The sequence below is a fragment of the Molothrus aeneus genome, chromosome 25 (assembly GCF_037042795.1).
Source record: "Molothrus aeneus isolate 106 chromosome 25, BPBGC_Maene_1.0, whole genome shotgun sequence".
Taxonomy (NCBI): domain Eukaryota; kingdom Metazoa; phylum Chordata; class Aves; order Passeriformes; family Icteridae; genus Molothrus; species Molothrus aeneus.
Genome location: NC_089670.1, coordinates 1383919 through 1401707, shown reverse-complemented (window position 1 = coordinate 1401707; position 17789 = coordinate 1383919). Strand labels below are relative to the sequence as shown.

At 50.6% G+C, this 17789-nt stretch overlaps 1 protein-coding gene across 1 annotated transcript in view; it reads left to right on the top strand.

Moving 5' to 3' along the window:
• The window catches only part of LOC136566404 (dynein axonemal heavy chain 9-like), a 61316-nt gene that overhangs the window by 26383 nt on the left and 17144 nt on the right, over positions 1–17789 (top strand). The window contains exons 9-12 of the mRNA XM_066565530.1: positions 12026–12253; positions 15566–15757; positions 16016–16207; positions 16963–17133. Coding sequence (XP_066421627.1) covers positions 12026–12253; positions 15566–15757; positions 16016–16207; positions 16963–17133 — 783 coding nt within the window. The remainder of the gene's footprint in view (positions 1–12025; positions 12254–15565; positions 15758–16015; positions 16208–16962; positions 17134–17789) is intronic.

Genomic DNA, 17789 nt, shown 5'->3' with positions numbered 1-17789 from the left:
TCCCTGTCAGGGTTTTGGTCCCCTCACAAGAGAACCATTTTAGTGTGAGTGTGTATCTGGACTGTCTGGGAAGGAAGAGACAACTTGAAGGAGCTAAGCAGGGCCTCCCAGGCTGATTTTGTCTCTTCAGCTACCCAGGGAGGCGAAGGGGAGCACAGCAAAGGCTGTGAGATTGTCTAACCTAAGTTTGCACTTCCCTGTCATGGTTTTGGTCCCTTCACAAAAAGACTGAAAACCTCAGTGCAAAAGGTAAAGCTGAATTTTATGCTCTGCTTGCTAAATACAATGGCACCTCCTCCAGGAGGAGAAGAATGGGCAAACTGCAGTTGGTTTATTGATGCTGAAATCCTCTCTGTGTTGTTTTTGCACTCTGGGATCAGTTATGGAACCATCACTAGTGGATTATGACAGGTGTGCAGTGCAGGAACCTGTTCCACACCTCCCTGGGCCTTGGTTTGCTCCATGACTGAATGAAGAGCTCTGTCCTGAGAGCCCCTGGGCTCTTCCTCTGCCCCTGCACCTCTGAGAGCACGGAGGGGCCACTCAGGGATGGAACTCTGCAGTGGGGCTGGCTCCCCTGGGTGCTATTCACGTACCCTGAACAGAGAGAGACAGAATTCCCTTTCCCAGGACTTTTCCTGGGGAAGGCAGAGACATAATTCCCTTTCCCAGGACTTTTCCTGGGGAAGGCAGAGACAGAATTCCCTCTCCCAGGATTTCTCCTAGGGAGGGCAGAGACATAATTCCCTCTCCCAGGATTTTTCCTGGAGAAGGCAGAGACAGAATTCCCTTTCTCAGGATTTTTCCTGGGGAAGTCAGAGACAGAATTCCCTTTCTCAGGATTCCTCCTGGTGAAGTCAGAGACAGAATTCCCTTTCTCAGGATTTCTCCTGGGGAAGTCAGAGACAGAATTCCCTTTCTCAGGATTTCTCCTGGGGAAGTCAGAGACAGAATTCCCTTTCCCAGGATTTCTCCTGGGGAAGGCAGTGAGAAGCACAGAGGGAGAAGAGAAAACAATTCTCATCTCCACTTGCTGCTCCTGTTGTTTTTGCACATGTGGAATGTGTTATGGAGATTGTTCACTGAGGGATTTGTTAATTGGACCCTGGTGAGGGCTTTTTTGGATTCATTGGCCAATGGGGTCAAAGCTGTGTTGTGACTTTTCGGGACAGTCATGCGTTTTTCTTTAGTATTTTTTAGTATAGTTATAATAAAGTATTAGTGTAATATAGTATAGCTTAATAAAGCAATATTCTTTGTTCAGCCTCCTGAACCAGGGGTCAGAGCTCATTATTCCCTACCCTGAGGATGCCCTGCATCAATACCCCCGAGCATCCCAAAGTGGGGAAATGCTGCCAGCTCTCATCCCAGCCCCACAAAGTGCCTCAGAGGCTTTGGGGTGTGGAGGGAGCTCTGTCTCTGTCAGGTGCTCTCTGGAGCCATTCATTCAGGGAGCCTTTGGGTTTCCTGATGTGCACTCGCTGATGTCAGCTCTCATTACAGGTTTTGGGAACCCCTCTGATTTCCTTGATGTGGATTATATAAACTTTCATTATCACTGAATTGTTTGCATAAAATTAGATTAAGACAAAGCTCTGAGCCCTGATCTGAGCCTGCAGGCCTGGTTATGAATTGAAATTAAATATCCTTGATATTTTGAGCTTAATTTTTGCCTTTTTTTTTTTTTTTTGCAAGCTCCCTCTTAGGTAAACAATGCTGAGCTCCTCTAGAGCTTTTAATATACAGAGGGCTGCAATCCTGGCATCTGCCTTTGAGGTGGTGCAGATGGAAATATGCAGCTTTTGGAGCCATTCAGTAATGCAGAGTGAAAAGTTCTTTTCTACAGTGCTGGTGTGCTGCTGTAAAGGATCTGTCAGCAGTGCCAGGCCCCATGTGCTGTTTCAGTGCTAACAGACAAGCACTGGGGGCCTGAAGGGTTTTTATTGCATCCATTCCCATCTTCTCTGGCGGTCAGAGCAATCAGTAAGAGGTTAGGCAGACACTGAAGGCTAAATCAGCAGAATTCCTCCCTGGGAGGGTGCCCAGAGCAGCTGTGGCTGCCCCTGGATCCCTGGCAGTGCCCAAGGCCAGGCTGGAGCAGCCTGGGACAATGGGAGGTGTCCCTGCCATGGAGGGGTGGCCTGGGATGGTTGGGCTCTGCTTCAGTCAGGGGGGGATCAGAGCAGCATTTGCCATTTGGTTTATCTAGCAAGATCTTTCCTGAGAGGCTTTGGTGACAAATGCCTCACAAACAGCTCCGGGAGTGTTTGTACAAGATCTGGAATGACACAGATGACTCAATTTACGAAAGTGCCACAGGATTTGTGGATCATTGCATTAATAATAAAAGAGAGGCCAGAGCAGATCTCAGGGTAGTTTTACCCAGATTAATTAAACTCATTATTTGAAGGCTGTATCCCACCCACAGCACAGTTATACCCAGGCTTCCCATTTGTTTTTGAGCAGACAAAAAGCAACTGTTAGCTTTGCTTCTGTATTTTATCATCCCTGACCAACAGCTCAGCTCACGTGGAGCTCACACCCACGTTCTCCAGGACAAACACCTGAGGGGATCATCTGGGTGCCTTTTTCACACGTGGCTCATTACTGGTTCTTGATTGGGACCAGACATAATGGGAGTCACATCTTGGAGCATTAATGAGCCAGTGAATGAGGTTTGGGAGGTTTTTGTTGGATGACAGGAGCAGGATCACTGCTGTGCTGGGAAGGGCTGTCCTAGGGCCACTTCCTCTCAGTCCTGTTGCCTTCTGACACCACAGGAGGCAAAACAAAGACAAAAACACCCTGGGAAAAGTTCCTCAGCTCACTCTGAAAATGGAGCTTTTTATAAATTACTTATTTAATGAGAAAGAACAGCAGAAAGCCTCCCAGTCCTGCATTTCCATGGGCAGATAATCCCCCTCACCCTGGCAGAGCCTGGCCAGAGCTCCCTGCCCCTTCAGCACCAGTGCTGTTCCTGTCTGGTGGCTTCAGCTTTGCTGAGCTCTGGTACAGGGTGCTGACAGGTGAGTGAACCCACAGCTAAAATGATTCTCTACAAATACAAATGGTCCAGCTGCAGAAGAGGAGCCCCTGAGGCCAAAATGCAGCTCTTTAAAGGAGCCTTTGTTACCTGAGGGCTGCAGAACAGCCCAGCTCAAGCCCAGCAGCTGCTCTGCTCCTGCCATTGGTGCTGAAGGGCTGAGCTTGATCTCTGAGCTCCACAAAAACCCCATTTATAGCAGGTTCAGCCTCTGGGTCTCCTTAGCAACACTTGAGAGCTTTGGAGGGCCTGGAAGCCTCTGCATTCCGTTGGGGGGTGCAGGCAGAGCTCACTGCCGGCTCCTCGTGGCTCTGGGGGCAGGAGCAGCTGGGCCCACAGCTGGAGATGCTCTGTGCAGCCTGGAGAAGAGATGGTTCCATCAGCCTGGGGGGTGGGCAGTAAAGACCAGGCTCTCCCAGTGGTGTCTGGTGATGGGGACAACCTGAAATTCAGGAAATTCCATTGAAATGTAAATACCATTTTTTTTTTCCCCGTGTGAATGGCCAAACAGGGGATGGAGTTGCCTGTGCAGTTTGTGGCGTTTTCATCCTTGGACACATCCAAAAGCTCCTGGGCCTGTTCCTGGGTCACTGCACTGCCCGGCCCTGCTTTAGGCAGAGGGGGATGCCAGAGGTGTCTCCACCCCAGTGGCTCTGAGATCTCTGCATTCCCATTCTGCCTGTCCATGGATCCGGTGTCCCTGCTGCCTGCAGTGCCCTCTGTGCAGGCAGGAAGGAGCTTTGCACTCAGCCATGAGTCAGCACCAGCTCTGTCTGCTCTGTCTCCCTCTCAGAAGCCTTTGCTGACCCAGTGGCCACCCCAGTCCCAAATGGGGTTGATCAGCTAAACAGCAAAGACACAGAGAAATTTGTTTGTGTTTGTTCAGATGCATGTTTGAATGCACTGATGCAGGGAAGAGCTCAGACTTTAGATATTCCCAATTTAATTGTAGTCTTCACCCATTAGCCAAAATGTCACTTCCCTCTCTTTGTGATCAAGTTAATTTAATTCTTGAGCATCTTTCCATTTTCCTTGGTTGCTGCTTCACTGAGTCAGGTTCATGGATTAAATTGAATAACAGTGAGCTCCTGGAGCAAAACTGTGTGAGATTCATCACTGTATCAGAAATCCCAGAGTCCCAGGATGGGTTGGAAGGACCTCTGGAGATCATCTGGAGACCCCTCTGCTCCAGCAGGGTCAGCTGGAGCACAGGTCCAGAGGAGGCTCCAGGGTGATCAGAGGGATGGGGCAGCTCTGCTGGGAGAGCTGGGGGTGTTCAGGCTGAGGATTGCTCTGAAGTGAACTGAGTGTGGCCTGAAGGGGCTCTGAGAGAGCTGGAGATGGACTTTGGAAAGGGATGGAGGGACAGGACACAGGGAACGAGCTGGAGATGGACTTTGGTAAGGGATGGAGGGACAGGACACAGGGAATGGCTCCCATTGACAGAGAGTGGGTTTAGATGGGATCTTGGGAATGAGGAATTGTTCCCTGGCAGGGTGGGCAGGCCCTGGCACAGGTGCCCAGAGCAGCTGGGGCTGCCCCTGGGTCCCTGGCAGTGCCCAAGGCCAGGCTGGACAGGGCTGGGAGCAGCTGGGACACTGGGAGATGTCCCTGGGACGGTGGGAGATGTCCCTGGGACAGGGGAAGGTGTCCCTGCCCATGACAAGGAGTTGGAATTGGATGAGCTTTCAGGTCCCTCCCAACCCAACCCTTCCCATGGTTCTGTGATTCTGACACCACATCCCAGGCCAGGCTGGTGGCATCTCCTGGCCAGGCCAAGCCCTGGGCACAGCAGTGCCCTTCCCTGTCCCCTGGGGTCCCCCAGCACCATGCAGTGAGCAGGGGCAGGGCTGGGCTGGCTCTGGCTGGGCAGCCTGGCTGGCACAGGGATGGAAAACCAGGGAATGTTTTCCCTGAGGTCTCCCAGAGAATGAGGCTTTGTACAAACATCAGTTTTCTTTGCTGCAGGAGGGATTTGTGAGGAGGGCTGGAGGAGAGGGGCACTCTGGGGCAGGGCAGGGTCCCCAGGTGCTGCCAGCACAGGGAGGGGAGCCTGTGCTGCTCCGTGTCCATGTGGTGCTGTCCCTGATGGTTGCCATGGCAATGCTGGCTGTGATCTGTGTTCTGCCTGTGCAAGCACAGGGGCTCGGCAGGGAACTCCTCCCAAAGGAAAACTCTGGTGCTCCCATGGCCCTGCAGCACTGCCCTGAGAGGGGAAACAGCACAGGGATGGGGATGGGATCGATGGAATGGGATGGGATGGGATGGGATGGGGATGGGATCGATGGGATGGGATGGGATGGGATGGGATGGGATGGGATGGGATGGGATGGGATGGGATGGGCAGTGGGGATGGTCAGAGAGCAGGGGATGGGCAGTGTGGGTGGGCAATGTGAATGGTCAGTGTTGACAGCCAGTGAGTGCACAGGGGATGGTCAGTGTGCAGAGGATGGTCAGTGTGCAGGGGGCTGTTTCACATTGCCCACTCTGTCTCATTATTGATAACTGACCCATCTCTCAGTTACTGATAACTGACCCATCTCTCAGTTACTGATAACTGACCCATCTCTCAGTTACTGATAACTGACCCATCTCTCAGTTACTGATAGCTGACCCATCTCTCAGTTACTGATAGCTGACCCATCTCTCAGTTACTGATAACTGACCCATCTCTCAGATACTGATAACTGACCCATCTCTCAGTTACTGATAACTGACCCATCTCTCAGTTACTAACTGACCCATCTCTCAGTTACTGATAACTGACCCATCTCTCAGTTACTGATAGCTGACCCATCTCTCAGTTACTGATAACTGACTCATCTCTCAGTTACTCTGACCACGTGTTCTCATTAGATGTGTTCTTTCAGGTTTTGTTACCTGTCTGCTGAGAATTAATTGGCAAAGTTTCTCTCCAACCTGTGAATCCCTTCTGCAGCGTCCCTGTCTGGCCTGGGCAGATATATTCATTTGAATTATGAATTCTTAGTACCAGCCCATGTTTGGCTGCATCTATTCCTCTTTTTCATTCCTTCTATCACAAAAGGACAGGATATAAATGCACTCAATTATCACTGGACTGGAAATATTCCCTAAGTTGGCTGTTAGCAGGCAGTGATACCCACAAATAATGATCACTGGTGTCATGTCAACACAAGCAAAAGCAATTATTTTTGAGGCATCTAACACCACAAAAGCAGATGTGGGAAGAAACTACCAATTAGAGATGAAAACACTTAAGGTCAGATATGCAGACTATGATTAAACTGATACTTAATGCACGATTTTTCTTTTGATATTTTATTGAGCTCTTTCCCAGCTTTATAAAATCTCTGTGGTGTTGGCAGCACTTTGGTTGCAGGTTCCTGTCCACTCCTTCCTCATTGTTTGATTTGTGTGTTTGTAGAGTGAACGGGTTGTCTGGACCCTGGGATGATCTGATCTCCCAAAATCCTGAAATCCTGAGTGCACCTGCTGCAGCAGCACTCAGGTGTAATTGCATTTTGCCTACTGCTCCTCACACAGTCCTTGTTTGTGAGAAAACAACCCCAGAACAATCCCTTTGCCCAGGCATCTCCTCTCATCTCCCCCCACACCCCAAACTCCATTCACACAGTGTGAGCACAACCCTAAATCACTTCAGGTGAGGAGACTGAGTTTCTGCAGTTCTAAATAAAAATATTGTTGCCAGCCGCATCAATCAGATTTGGGGCAGCAGAACAGGAGGCAGCAAAGTGTCTGAAACAACAATTCTCTTGGCTCACACCCCCTGGTCCCTCTCTGAGTGCTGACCCATCCCTCCAGCAGCTTCAAATGCTGACAGAAGTGACAGCAGCCACCTCTCTGTCCCAGCCTGAAGCACCTCAGCTTTTCCTTTCCACAGTGTTCATCCCCCATCCCAGCTGGGATCTGCCCGTGCCTGGCTCACCTGGAAAGCCAGCAGGGGTTTCTGTGTCCCCTTGGGGAGCCCCTGGGATGTCCCTGTGTGGCACCAGCCCCTGGCACTGCCAGCACATCCACAGTCTCAGGGAAGGGCAGGGGTGCTGGAGCAGGGCAGAAATGGCATCACCACCCCTGGAAGGGCTCAAAACCCCTGTGGCTGTGGCACTGGGGACCTGGGTTCCTGCTGGCCACGCTGGTGCTGCTGGGATGATGGATTTGCTGAGTTTAAAGCTTTTTTTTTTTTTAAAGCTTTTTTCCAGCATTAACAATTCTGTTTCTCTCTGTGACTTCCAGCTCAGCTGCACTCTGTGATTCTCTCAAGTCCCTAACACCCTGAAGCAGTAAATTGGCAGTTTAGTTCTGTGCCATATGAAAATGCACTTCCACTTTCTTGCAGCCTGCTCTGCTCACCCTTCACTCCCTCCCTCCACCCCAGGCTCTGCTCTCTCCAGTGGGTGAGGCCCTCCTGATGCAGTGTCTGCTTTTGTGGGAGTTAAATCCTTCAGGATTTAAGAGCAGTGGGAGCTGGGTGCTGTTTACAAGATGAAGGCCCACCATGGATTTATGGAGTGGCAAAATCCCCTTTGCAGCTTTATTCTCTGTCCCTCTCCTCTTGCATTGCCGAGCACCGAACTGTTATTTGCAGGAAATAACTGTGAGGACTCTGAGCTCCCTTCCCTGAGTGATAATAGTTAATTCTGAAGCCATCAGTGTGTGTATCTGTAGCTGGGGTTGTTTTCCTGAGTGCATTCCTTTGCATCTATCACCAGTGAATTCCTGCTGCAGTGTCATTGCCAGTCACTTAGAATGATGGCATCCTCCTGCAGCTCTTCACTACCAGCCTTTATTTGCAAGACTTGAAATGGCTTTGTCTTATGAGTTATTTTGTCAGCTCACCAATCATTTGCTCTTCCAGATGCTTTTATGATACGGTGAAGAGTTAAAACTCCATCAGTAGCCTCCTTACCCCTGTTGGCTGTGTTTTAGCTGGTTGGTAGCCTGTGAGAAATTCCCTTTTACCTCAGCAATACTGGTTTGGGGAGGATAAAGAGCTGGTATTGATCAAAATCCGTGCCTGGGGATACAGGAACCCCACAGAGACAATTCCAGCTCTGTGCAGGGCCTGGGGAAATCCCCTCTCCAGCCCCCAAAAAGGAATTTGTGGGGATGAGCTGCTGTGTTTAACCCCAGGTGGAAACTGAGCCCCACCTGCTGCTCCCTCACTGCCCAGGGGTGGGAGGGGGCAGAATGTGGGGTTAAAAGGGAGATTGAGATCCAGACAATGCAACAGGGAAAGCCAAAGCTGCCCAGGCACGGGAGCCAGGGAAGGAATGCATTCCCCATTTCCCCGGGCAGGCAGGGGCTCTGTCACACCCTGTGCTGACTGGGGAAGGCAAACACCCTCCCTACCAACACTCCTGCCTTCTCCTGCTCCTGCTGAGCAGGATTCCACGGGCTGGGACATCCCTGGGGACAGCTGGGACAGCTCCTTGTCCCCCAGGCTGCTCCTTGGCCATGTCCCTCTTGCCCAGCAGGGACTGAGTGACCCCTCCAGCGTCCAGCACTGCTCAAACCCAGCCTGGGGACCAGAACAGCACCTCCGCCCCACCCCACCCACCCACCAGCCCAGACTGTGATCTCCTCACATATCTGAGCTCTCTAAAATGGGCTGGAGCTTTGAGATTGCTGTTCTTTCCTAGCTGATGCTGCTGGGGAGGGACTCCTGCCCTGCTGGAGCCCCTGCCAGGCTGGGTCATGTCAACACTGCTGCCTCCTGAGCTGTGCTGCACACCCTGCACATGTGGGGTCCCTTTGGGGTGAGCCCATCTGCTCCCAGAGACCTCTTCCTATTTATTACCTCATGGACTCCTCTGAACAGCTCCTCATCTGCTGCTTCAGCTTGAGAGTCCTTGCAACAAGTAAGAGATGAAGCATTTGTTATATGGGGAGAGGCCGGGGTTATTTAACCTCCAGAAGCCGGGGTTTGGCTCAGAGACAGCTGGGATTTGGATAAATTTGGTTTATTTGTGTGTTTAAATCCCTCCTGGTAGAAGAGGGAGTCAAAGTCCTCATAGTGGAGCTGAGGGAAAGAGCAAGAAGCTAAGGGTTAAAATTGAGATACAATTTTCCCTTAAACATTCATTTCATTTCACTATCTCATACTATTTTTTGATTTAAGTTTTTTTACTGTGAGTGTGGTTGAACACTGGCACACTCTGCCCAGACAGGTTGTGGAGACTTCAGCCTCGCAAAAATCCAAAAACCCAACTGGACCCAGTTAAAAACCTGCTCTGGGTGACCCTGCTGGGAGCAGGAGGGTGGCCTGGGGGATCTCCAGGGGCATCTCCAGCCTCAGGGTTCCAGTGATTCCACCAGGCTGGAACAGTGAGAGCCTCCCCAGGGAATATTCCTGCAAATTTGGGCTGCTTTGGGCTGGCCTGGCCTTCCATGGGCGCTCCCTACAGACCTTGATCATGTTACAGTTTTATAGACTCTCTGGTAGGTTCCTGGTTTCTGGAAAAAGGCTTTATTATTAGCTTTTATGGTTTTCAAAAAAAATTGCTTCTTGTAAGTACTTTTTGACTTTACCATGGCTGGGTTTTGTGCTCTTTTCTGTTTTTTCTCATTTGGACACAACTTCCACTTTCTGAGGAATGTAATTTTACTCCTAATAATCTCCATTACTCTGCTATTTAACCATGAGAGCTCTTTCTGGCCCCATTTTTAGGTGATATATATTTATTCTCAGCCTCTAATATGGTTCCTTTATGTAATTTCTTTGCCACCTCCAAGCAGTTTATCTTTCTGGCGGCTGCTTTTAATTTAGGTTTAGCAAGTTCCTTGTCCTTTCTTGGGCTGGGATAAATCACCATCCCAAGTGCCTGTGAACACAGCCAGTTTGGATTGCACACCTGCCTTCAACACAAGGCTACTTTAGCCCACAAATCCCATTCCTAATATAACAAAAAAAGCTGTTTTCTTGCCTGGAGACTATAATGCTGTATAGGACTCCAGGGGAAAAACTGAGGCTTAACTTCATCCATTTCACCATCTCCCCATGATTCTGCTTAATCTTCTGAGGGATGTGTCCAATTAGTTGCATGAATAAATAAATCCTTTTGTGTTAAAGGACTTTGTGAAATCACCTGCTTGACTTGTTCGCCCAGGAAATGCTATGGAAGGTCCTCACTGCCATTCTGATCAAAATGATCAAATGTTTTCATCTGAGCTCGGTGGGGCTGGGGGAGGAATAACAACTTTGCTAACCCAGGAACAACAATTTACTCCCCAGGAATAACAACTTTGCTGCTCAGGAATAACAACTTTACACCCAGGAGTAACAACTCTGCTCCCCAGGAATGACAACTCTGCTCCCCAGGAATAACACCTTTACACCCCAGGAATAATATTTTTTCTCCCCAGGAATAAGCTCAGCTGGTATTGCTGAAACGAGGAGAATTCCAGCACCAAGAGCCCAACCAGCCCAGCTGTGACTTGCTGATTTCTACTGATTATTTTGAATTTTCAAATGTTCTTGCTGCACCTGGCTCTTTGGAGCTGGGAGCCACACACAGGCACCCCTGTCTTTGGATTTTTAGTTGGTTAGAGTGATTTTGAGAGACATTAGAAAGTTTCTTTTTTCAGCTCGGTGCTCAAAGAAGGAGTTAGAGCTTTTCAGTTTTTGGTTTTAAGGTTGCTTATTGTATCTTATCTATAATTTATTTTTCTTGTTTAGCCGAGGTCTGCTCAGCAAGACAGTCTGAGGCACTTTGCTCACTTCTGGGGTGGAGTTATTTTTTTAATATTAAAAACTACCTGTGCAATATTTACAATTACTTTCTAATACTTATCACTTACATTAGACAGTGAGCTTCTACTCTAAACTATTTTAAAAGTGCTAACATTACAGCAGAAGATGGAGGCTAAGAAGAAGGAGAAAGGTTGGACACTTAGATTCTTCTATTTTGTTCTTTGAACTTCTATTATAAAAACTTTAAAAATTTATTTTTGACGCTTAGATTCTTCTATTTTGTTCTTTGAACTTCTATTCTAAAAACCTTAAAAATTTATTTTTCACTTCATGGTAAATTCACTATTATTTTACTTAAACTGTTGTGGCTTGCAGATCTTCATATAAGGTTGGTAACTTGCTCTGTGGGTCATAATCAGAACCACAGGCATCTTGGGCTTTGTGCCAGGGTCTTTGAGCTTTCTGGCAGGGGTTTTGGCCACCTAGGGCAGCCAGAGGGATGTCTTGAATTCTGACACCCCTGGGCCAAATCCCAAATTCCAGAGGTGTCTTGGTTTGGAAAGCCAGGTGTCTGCTAAGGAAGGCAGGAGCCTCCCCTGAAATGGAGGATGTGAACCCTTCCCACTCCTCTGAATTGCTATAAATTTTAAATTAAGGGGCTCTCAGGCAAAAATATGGGAGCAGGAAATTACAGTTCTTTAATAGGGAAGAAAAAAAATAAAAGGATAAAATAAACAGTGCAGTGCACTAGAACAACAGTGCCAGAATCAGAACCCAGCCTGACACCCTGTGGGTCAGGGTGCTGGCACAGTCCCATTGGAATTGTGGCTCAGCCCTCCTGCAGTGCCAGGGCTGGCTCTGTTGGAGCAGGGATCCTGGAGAAGGGTGTATTCTTCCTCTGAAGATCCAAGGGAAGGAGAGGCAGCTGCTGTTCCTCTGGGGAATCCAGTGCAGAAGCTGTGGTGGTGTATTAAAAACTTCTGGATTATATCTGGGTAGGAGTGCTTGGCTCCTCCCTCTGGGCTGAGCATCTCACAATGGGATGCTGTAGCTCTTATCAGCCATGCAGGGACGTTCAATGGCTGTTATCAGCAGGTGTCCCCTCCCGAGGGAGGAGTGAATGTGGTCACTTGACAAAGATAATCTGCCATGCAGATGGGAATTGAAAACATCTTGCATTGCCATTTTCAACCAGAGGGCATCCATCAGTGGGCTGGATTTGGTGCCTGCCCAGCCCCTGGGGGTGCGATGGGGGCACTGAGCAAGCCTTGTCCCTTTGTCCCCGCCAGAACATCCACCTGGTGGCCAAGTGGCTGAGCTCCCTGGAGAAGAGGCTGGAGCAGCTCAGCCAGGGCAGCCACCGGGATTTCCGCGTGTTCCTGAGCGCTGAGCCGGCGCCGTGCCCGGAGAGCCACATCATCCCCCAGGGCATCCTGCAGAACTCCATCAAAATCACCAGCGAGGCTCCCACCGGCATCCACGCCAACCTGCACAAGGCCCTGGACAACTTCAGCCAGGTGGGAGCGTGACCGTGTCCACAGGGGGTTGAGGATGAGGGAAGAAATGGGGATCTGACTCTGTGTTTCAGAAGGCTGACTTATTATTTTATGATGTATATTATATTAAAACTATACTAAAAGAATAGAAGAAAGGATTTCATCAGAAGGCTGGCTAAGAATAGAAAAAAAAGGAATGAAAAACAAAGGCTTGTGTCTCAGACAGAGAGTCCGAGCCAGCTGGGCTGTGATTGGCCATTAGTTAGAAACAACCACATGAGCCCAATCCCAGATGCCCCTGTTGCATTCCACAGCAGCAGATAACCATTGGTTACATTTTGTTCCTGAGGCCTCTCAGCTTCTCAGGAGAAAAACCCCTAAAGAAAGGATTTTCCATGAAAGATGTCTGCGACATGGGAGCGTGGTTGGGTGGGCTGGAGCTGATGGGACACCACGGGACAGGGGCAGGCCAGGATCCCATCCCTGCAGGACTCCCTGGGAACAGCCCAGGGCTCCAGGGCAGGATGGAGCCTGGGGGGCTCAGCTGTGACCCCATTTCCCTCAAGGGTTGAGGGCTGAGCACTCGTCTTGCTGCTGATTCCTGTCCTAGGGACACTGAGTCCCATGTCCTGCCACCCTGACACTCCCTCTCTCCCAGCCCTCACAGCAGGACCCCATCAGAAGGCTCTGAAGGTGACCTGAATGAGAATGAGCTGGGTTGTTCTGGGGATGTTTCCTGAAATGAGAAAGGTGTTCTGCACGTATTTGAAGCAGTTCTTCATCACAATGCTGATAAAGGGAGCTTAGAGTGCTGCCCAATCCAGGGGAAAACAGATTTTGGGATGTTCTTGATTGTCACGTGCACTTGGTCAATGCCTTGCACCCTCTAGAGTAAAGGATTCCCCCTTTCCTGCACAGACCCTGAGCTCTGTCCTGCTCTCAGAGGATTAAAGGTCTAATGTGGCATTTTTTAAAGATAAACATTGGACAGGGCTAGAAGCAACCTGGGATAGTGGAAACTGCCCTTTAGGATCACTGGTGCTGACATTATTGCAGCCTGTCCATCCAGCTGGGAACACTGCCTGCAGATCCCGCAGGGCTCTTTTCTCTTGTGAGAAATCTCTGCTTGGCTTTTGTGAAGCCCCACCTGCAGTGCTGAGTCCCCCTCTGGGGCCCCAAACACAGCTGGAACAAGTCCAGAGGAGGCCACTGAGTTGGTCAGAGGGCTGGGGCACCTCTGCTGAGAGCAGAGGTAGAGAGCTGGGCTTGTTCAGCCTGGAGGAGAGGGGAGTCCAGGGAGATTTTCCAGTACCTAAAGGGGCTCCAAGAGAGCTGGAGAGGGACTTGGGACAAGATCCTGGAGGGACAGGACACAGGGAATGGCTTCAAATTGAAGAAGGGTAGATCTGCATTGGATATTGGGAAGAAATTCTTGGCTGTGACGGTGGGCAGGCCCTGGCACAGGTGCCCAGAGCAGCTGGGGCTGCCCCTGGATCCCTGGCAGTGCCCAAGGCCAGGTTGGACAGGGCTTGGAGCAGCCTGGGACAGGGGAAGGTGTCCCTGCCATGGCAGGGGTGGAACTGGTTGGGATTTAAGGTCCCTTCCAACCCCAACCATTCTGAGAATCTCTCCAGAGAAGAATCTTTAACAAGAATCTTTCTTGTTATTTAAGATGAAGCAAGAGCAGCCCCAAACAATTGTGGGCCCTGGGTCCTGGGGCAGCTCACAGCTGGTTTTGCACTCAAATGTTGGTGTGGAGAGAATCCCAAGAGCAGGAGGGAACGTTGCTGAGCAGGTGTGGGGGAGGCACCCTGCAAGGATTAATGCCAGTGGTCAGGGAAGATTATTCCAAACTTATCTGTTGCCATTCATCATCCTGAGCTCCACAAAATGTCCTGGAGAAGAAGGGAGGGGAGAACCTTCACCCCAAGTAACATTTTCATCCTGCCTCTGCTCATTTCAATCAATAGTAATTAGCATTTTCTAAATTGCTGGAGGATTATGAAACATCTCTTATCAGAAATCCTGAAGCAAGTGGGTGGGGTCCCTTTTACACCTCATTTCCCTGCTTTATACAGAAGAGGTGTTCAAATTCAGCTTTCAGCTGAAGGCTACAAAGAAGGCCCTTTATTCTGTGCAGAGGAAATTGTTCTGCTTTGTAGCTGAAGAAGAATTGACAACTGAAGAGAGGCCGAATGAGAATGGACTGGGTTGTTCTGGGGATGTTTCCCGAAATGAGAAAGGTGTTCTGCACGTATTTGAAGCAGTTCTTCATCACAATGCTGATAAAGGGAGCTTAGAGTGCTGCCCAATCCAGGGGAAAACAGATTTTGGGATGTTCTTGATTGTCACGTGCATTTGGTCAATGCCTTGCACCCTCTAGAGTAAAGGATTCCCCCTTTCCTGCACAGACCCTGAGCTCTGTCCTGCTCTCAGAGGATTAAAAGCCTAACGTGGCATTTTTTAAAGATAAACATTGGATGGGGCTTGGAGCAACCTGGGATAGTGGAAAGTGTCCCTGCCCATGGCAGAGGGGCTGGAAAAACATGGACTTTAGAGTCCCTTCCAGCAGAGAATTCTGTGATTCTGTGGCTCCCTCCCCATCTTCCTGGTGAGGGATGTTGAGCACATGCAGGTGACGGGGGCGTTGAGTGGGTGCACGTGTCCTTCCTTCCTTCCCTGTGTGTGTTCCTGTGCAAAGCCACTCGGAGCTGGCAACAGCAAATATTAAGTCAGAAAATATTTGCTAGAGTTTGCCAATAAATCTGCAATGCAAAGCCACTGACTTTGAAATACGTGTGTGTGTGAAACAAAAATGAACTGCGGGACAATTTGGTCAGCCTCTTGTCCCAGGCAACAAGCGTCAGCAGGGGAGGTTCAGGTTGGATGTTAGGGAAAATTTCTAAAGTAGAAGGTTGGTAAAGCTCTGGAAGAGGATGCCCAGGGAAGTGGTGGAGGCACATCCCTGTCATTGTTAAAAAATATGGTTCACAATTAGCTGTGCAAGGGGGCATTTGGTCAAAGGTTGAACCTGATGGTTTGGGGGCATTTCTGAGCCTTGGTCTCTGACTCTGTGATTCACCCTGTCCAAAGCCCGGCGTGTTTGGGTTCCCTGGGGGTCCCTGAGGCTGAGGGCAGCCGTCCTGTGTTGCAGGACACCCTGGAGATGTGCAGGGAATATGTTCCCAGGGAACATGGGTTGTATGGAACTTGATGGTTTGGGGGCGCTTCTGAGCCTTGGTCTCTGACTCTGTGATTCACCCTGTCCAAAGCCCGGCGTGTTTGGGTTCCCTGGGAGTCACTGAGGCTGAGGGCAGCCGTCCTGTGTTGCAGGACACCCTGGAGATGTGCAGCCAGGAGAAGGAGTTCAGGAGCATCCTCTTTGCCCTGTGCTATTTCCACGCGGTGGTGGCAGAGCGGCGCAAGTTCGGCCCCCAGGGCTGGAACCGCCCGTACCCCTTCAGCACTGGGGACCTCACCATCTCTGTCAACGTGCTCTACAACTACCTGCAGGCCAGCTCCAAGGTGGGGGCACCACAGGGGGGCTCTCTGGGGGCTTTGAAGCTGTCCTGAAATGCCATTTCCTTGGTGTCTTTGCGTTTAGAACTTCACATTTCGGGGCGCTTCTGGAGGAGATGGGAGACCTCAGTGCCACTCGCACTGTGCTGTGCCCCAGCTTTCCTAGGGCAGGATTTAACTCCTGCCTGCTGTTTGTTTGCTGAGGGGGGAGCCCTGAGGGTGCAGGGCAGTGCCTGGGTTCAGCCCAGCCTGCTCCACACCCAGGTCCCCTACGATGATCTGCGCTACCTGGTGGGTGAGATCATGTACGGAGGGCACATCACGGACGACTGGGACAGGCGGCTCTGCAGAACCTACCTGGAAGAATTTATCAAGCCAGAAATGCTGGAGGGAGAGCTTTGCCTTGCTCCTGGATTTCCTCTCCCAGGGAACATGGATTATAATGGCTATCACCAGGTAAGCTCTTTGTTTGCTGGCATTATTTATACATGTAAATGGAATGTCTTCCCTAACTGCCCCATAATCTGCTTTAGGAGGCAGGAACAGGGCTGCAGTGCTCCTGCACTGTTCCTCTTATTTCCCATTATGTTTTGTTCCTGTGGATGTTTCAGCATTCCCCTGGATCAGCCAAGTCTAATGGTAATTTGCTACTTCATCATGGGCTCATTCTGTTCATGCATGAATGCACCAACTGTATTGGTGCTCGAGACTTAAGCGGGGCTCCTGGAAAATTACATCCACATACTGTTTGCTAAAATGGCCCTTTCAAGCTCTTTTTATCATCAGTTTTGATGAGAATCACTGAAGGGTCTTGTTGATCTACTTACTGATCTCATCTGCTCTTTGTACACAAATGCAGAGGCACATCAGGCTGGTTTTGTTCATAAAACTTAACTACTGGAAGCTCAATTCCCACAAGAGATTTCAGGATGCTGATGCTGAAATGCACAGCAGATAATTGCTAGAGAAGGTCCAGCCCGAGACACGGAGCCAAGCTGAACTCCAGCAATTACAGAATTTTCCCAGCAGGAGCAGAAGCAGCTCTGTAAACATTTGCACTCTCCTTCCTCCATCACTTCCCTGATGTTTCAGCCACAGGCAGAGCTGGCTCAGCCCGGGCTGACCTCTCGGGGGGATGACTCCAGCACTGAAGCTCTGCAGGCAAAGTGCCCTGAGCTGTTCCTAACGTGCTCCTGGATGTCTCTGTGCAGTACATAGACGATGCCCTGCCTCCAGAATCCCCCTACCTGTACGGCCTCCACCCCAACGCCGAGATCGGGTTCCTGACGCAGCGCTCGGAGCGGCTCCTGCGCACCGTGCTGGAGCTGCAGCCCCGGGACAGCAGCACGGGCCAGGGACCTGGGAGCACCCAGGAGGAGATGGTGAGAGTGCAGGGAGTGATTGGGCACCCAGGAGGAGATGGTGAGAGTGCAGGGAGTGATTGGGCACCCAGGAGGAGATTGGGAGAGTGCAGAGAGTGATTGGGCACCCAGGAGGAGATTGGGAGAGTGCAGGGAGTGATTGGGCACCCAGGAGGAGATGGGGAGAGTGCAGGGAGTGATTGGGCACCCAGGAGGAGATGGTGAGAGTGCAGAGAGTGATTGGGCACCCAGGAGGAGATGGGGAGAGTGCAGGGAGTGATTGGGCACCCAGGAGGAGATGGTGAGAGTGCAGAGAGTGATTGGGCACCCAGGAGGAGATGGGGAGAGTGCTCATGGGCTGTGGGCACCCAGGAGGAGATGGGGAGAGTGCTCATGGGCTGTGGGCACCCAGGAGGAGACGGGGAGAGTGCTCATGGGCTGTGGGCACCCAGGAGGAGATGGGGAGAGTGCTCATGGGCTGTGGGCACCCAGGAGGAGATGGGGAGAGTGCTCATGGGCTGTGGGCACCCAGGAGGAGACGGGGAGAGTGCTCATGGGCTGTGGGCACCCAGGAGGAGATGGGGAGAGTGCTCATGGGCTGTGGGCACCCAGGAGGAGATGGGGAGAGTGCTCAGGGGCAGCTGCTGGGGCTTGATGCCTGTCTCATCCATCAGGCT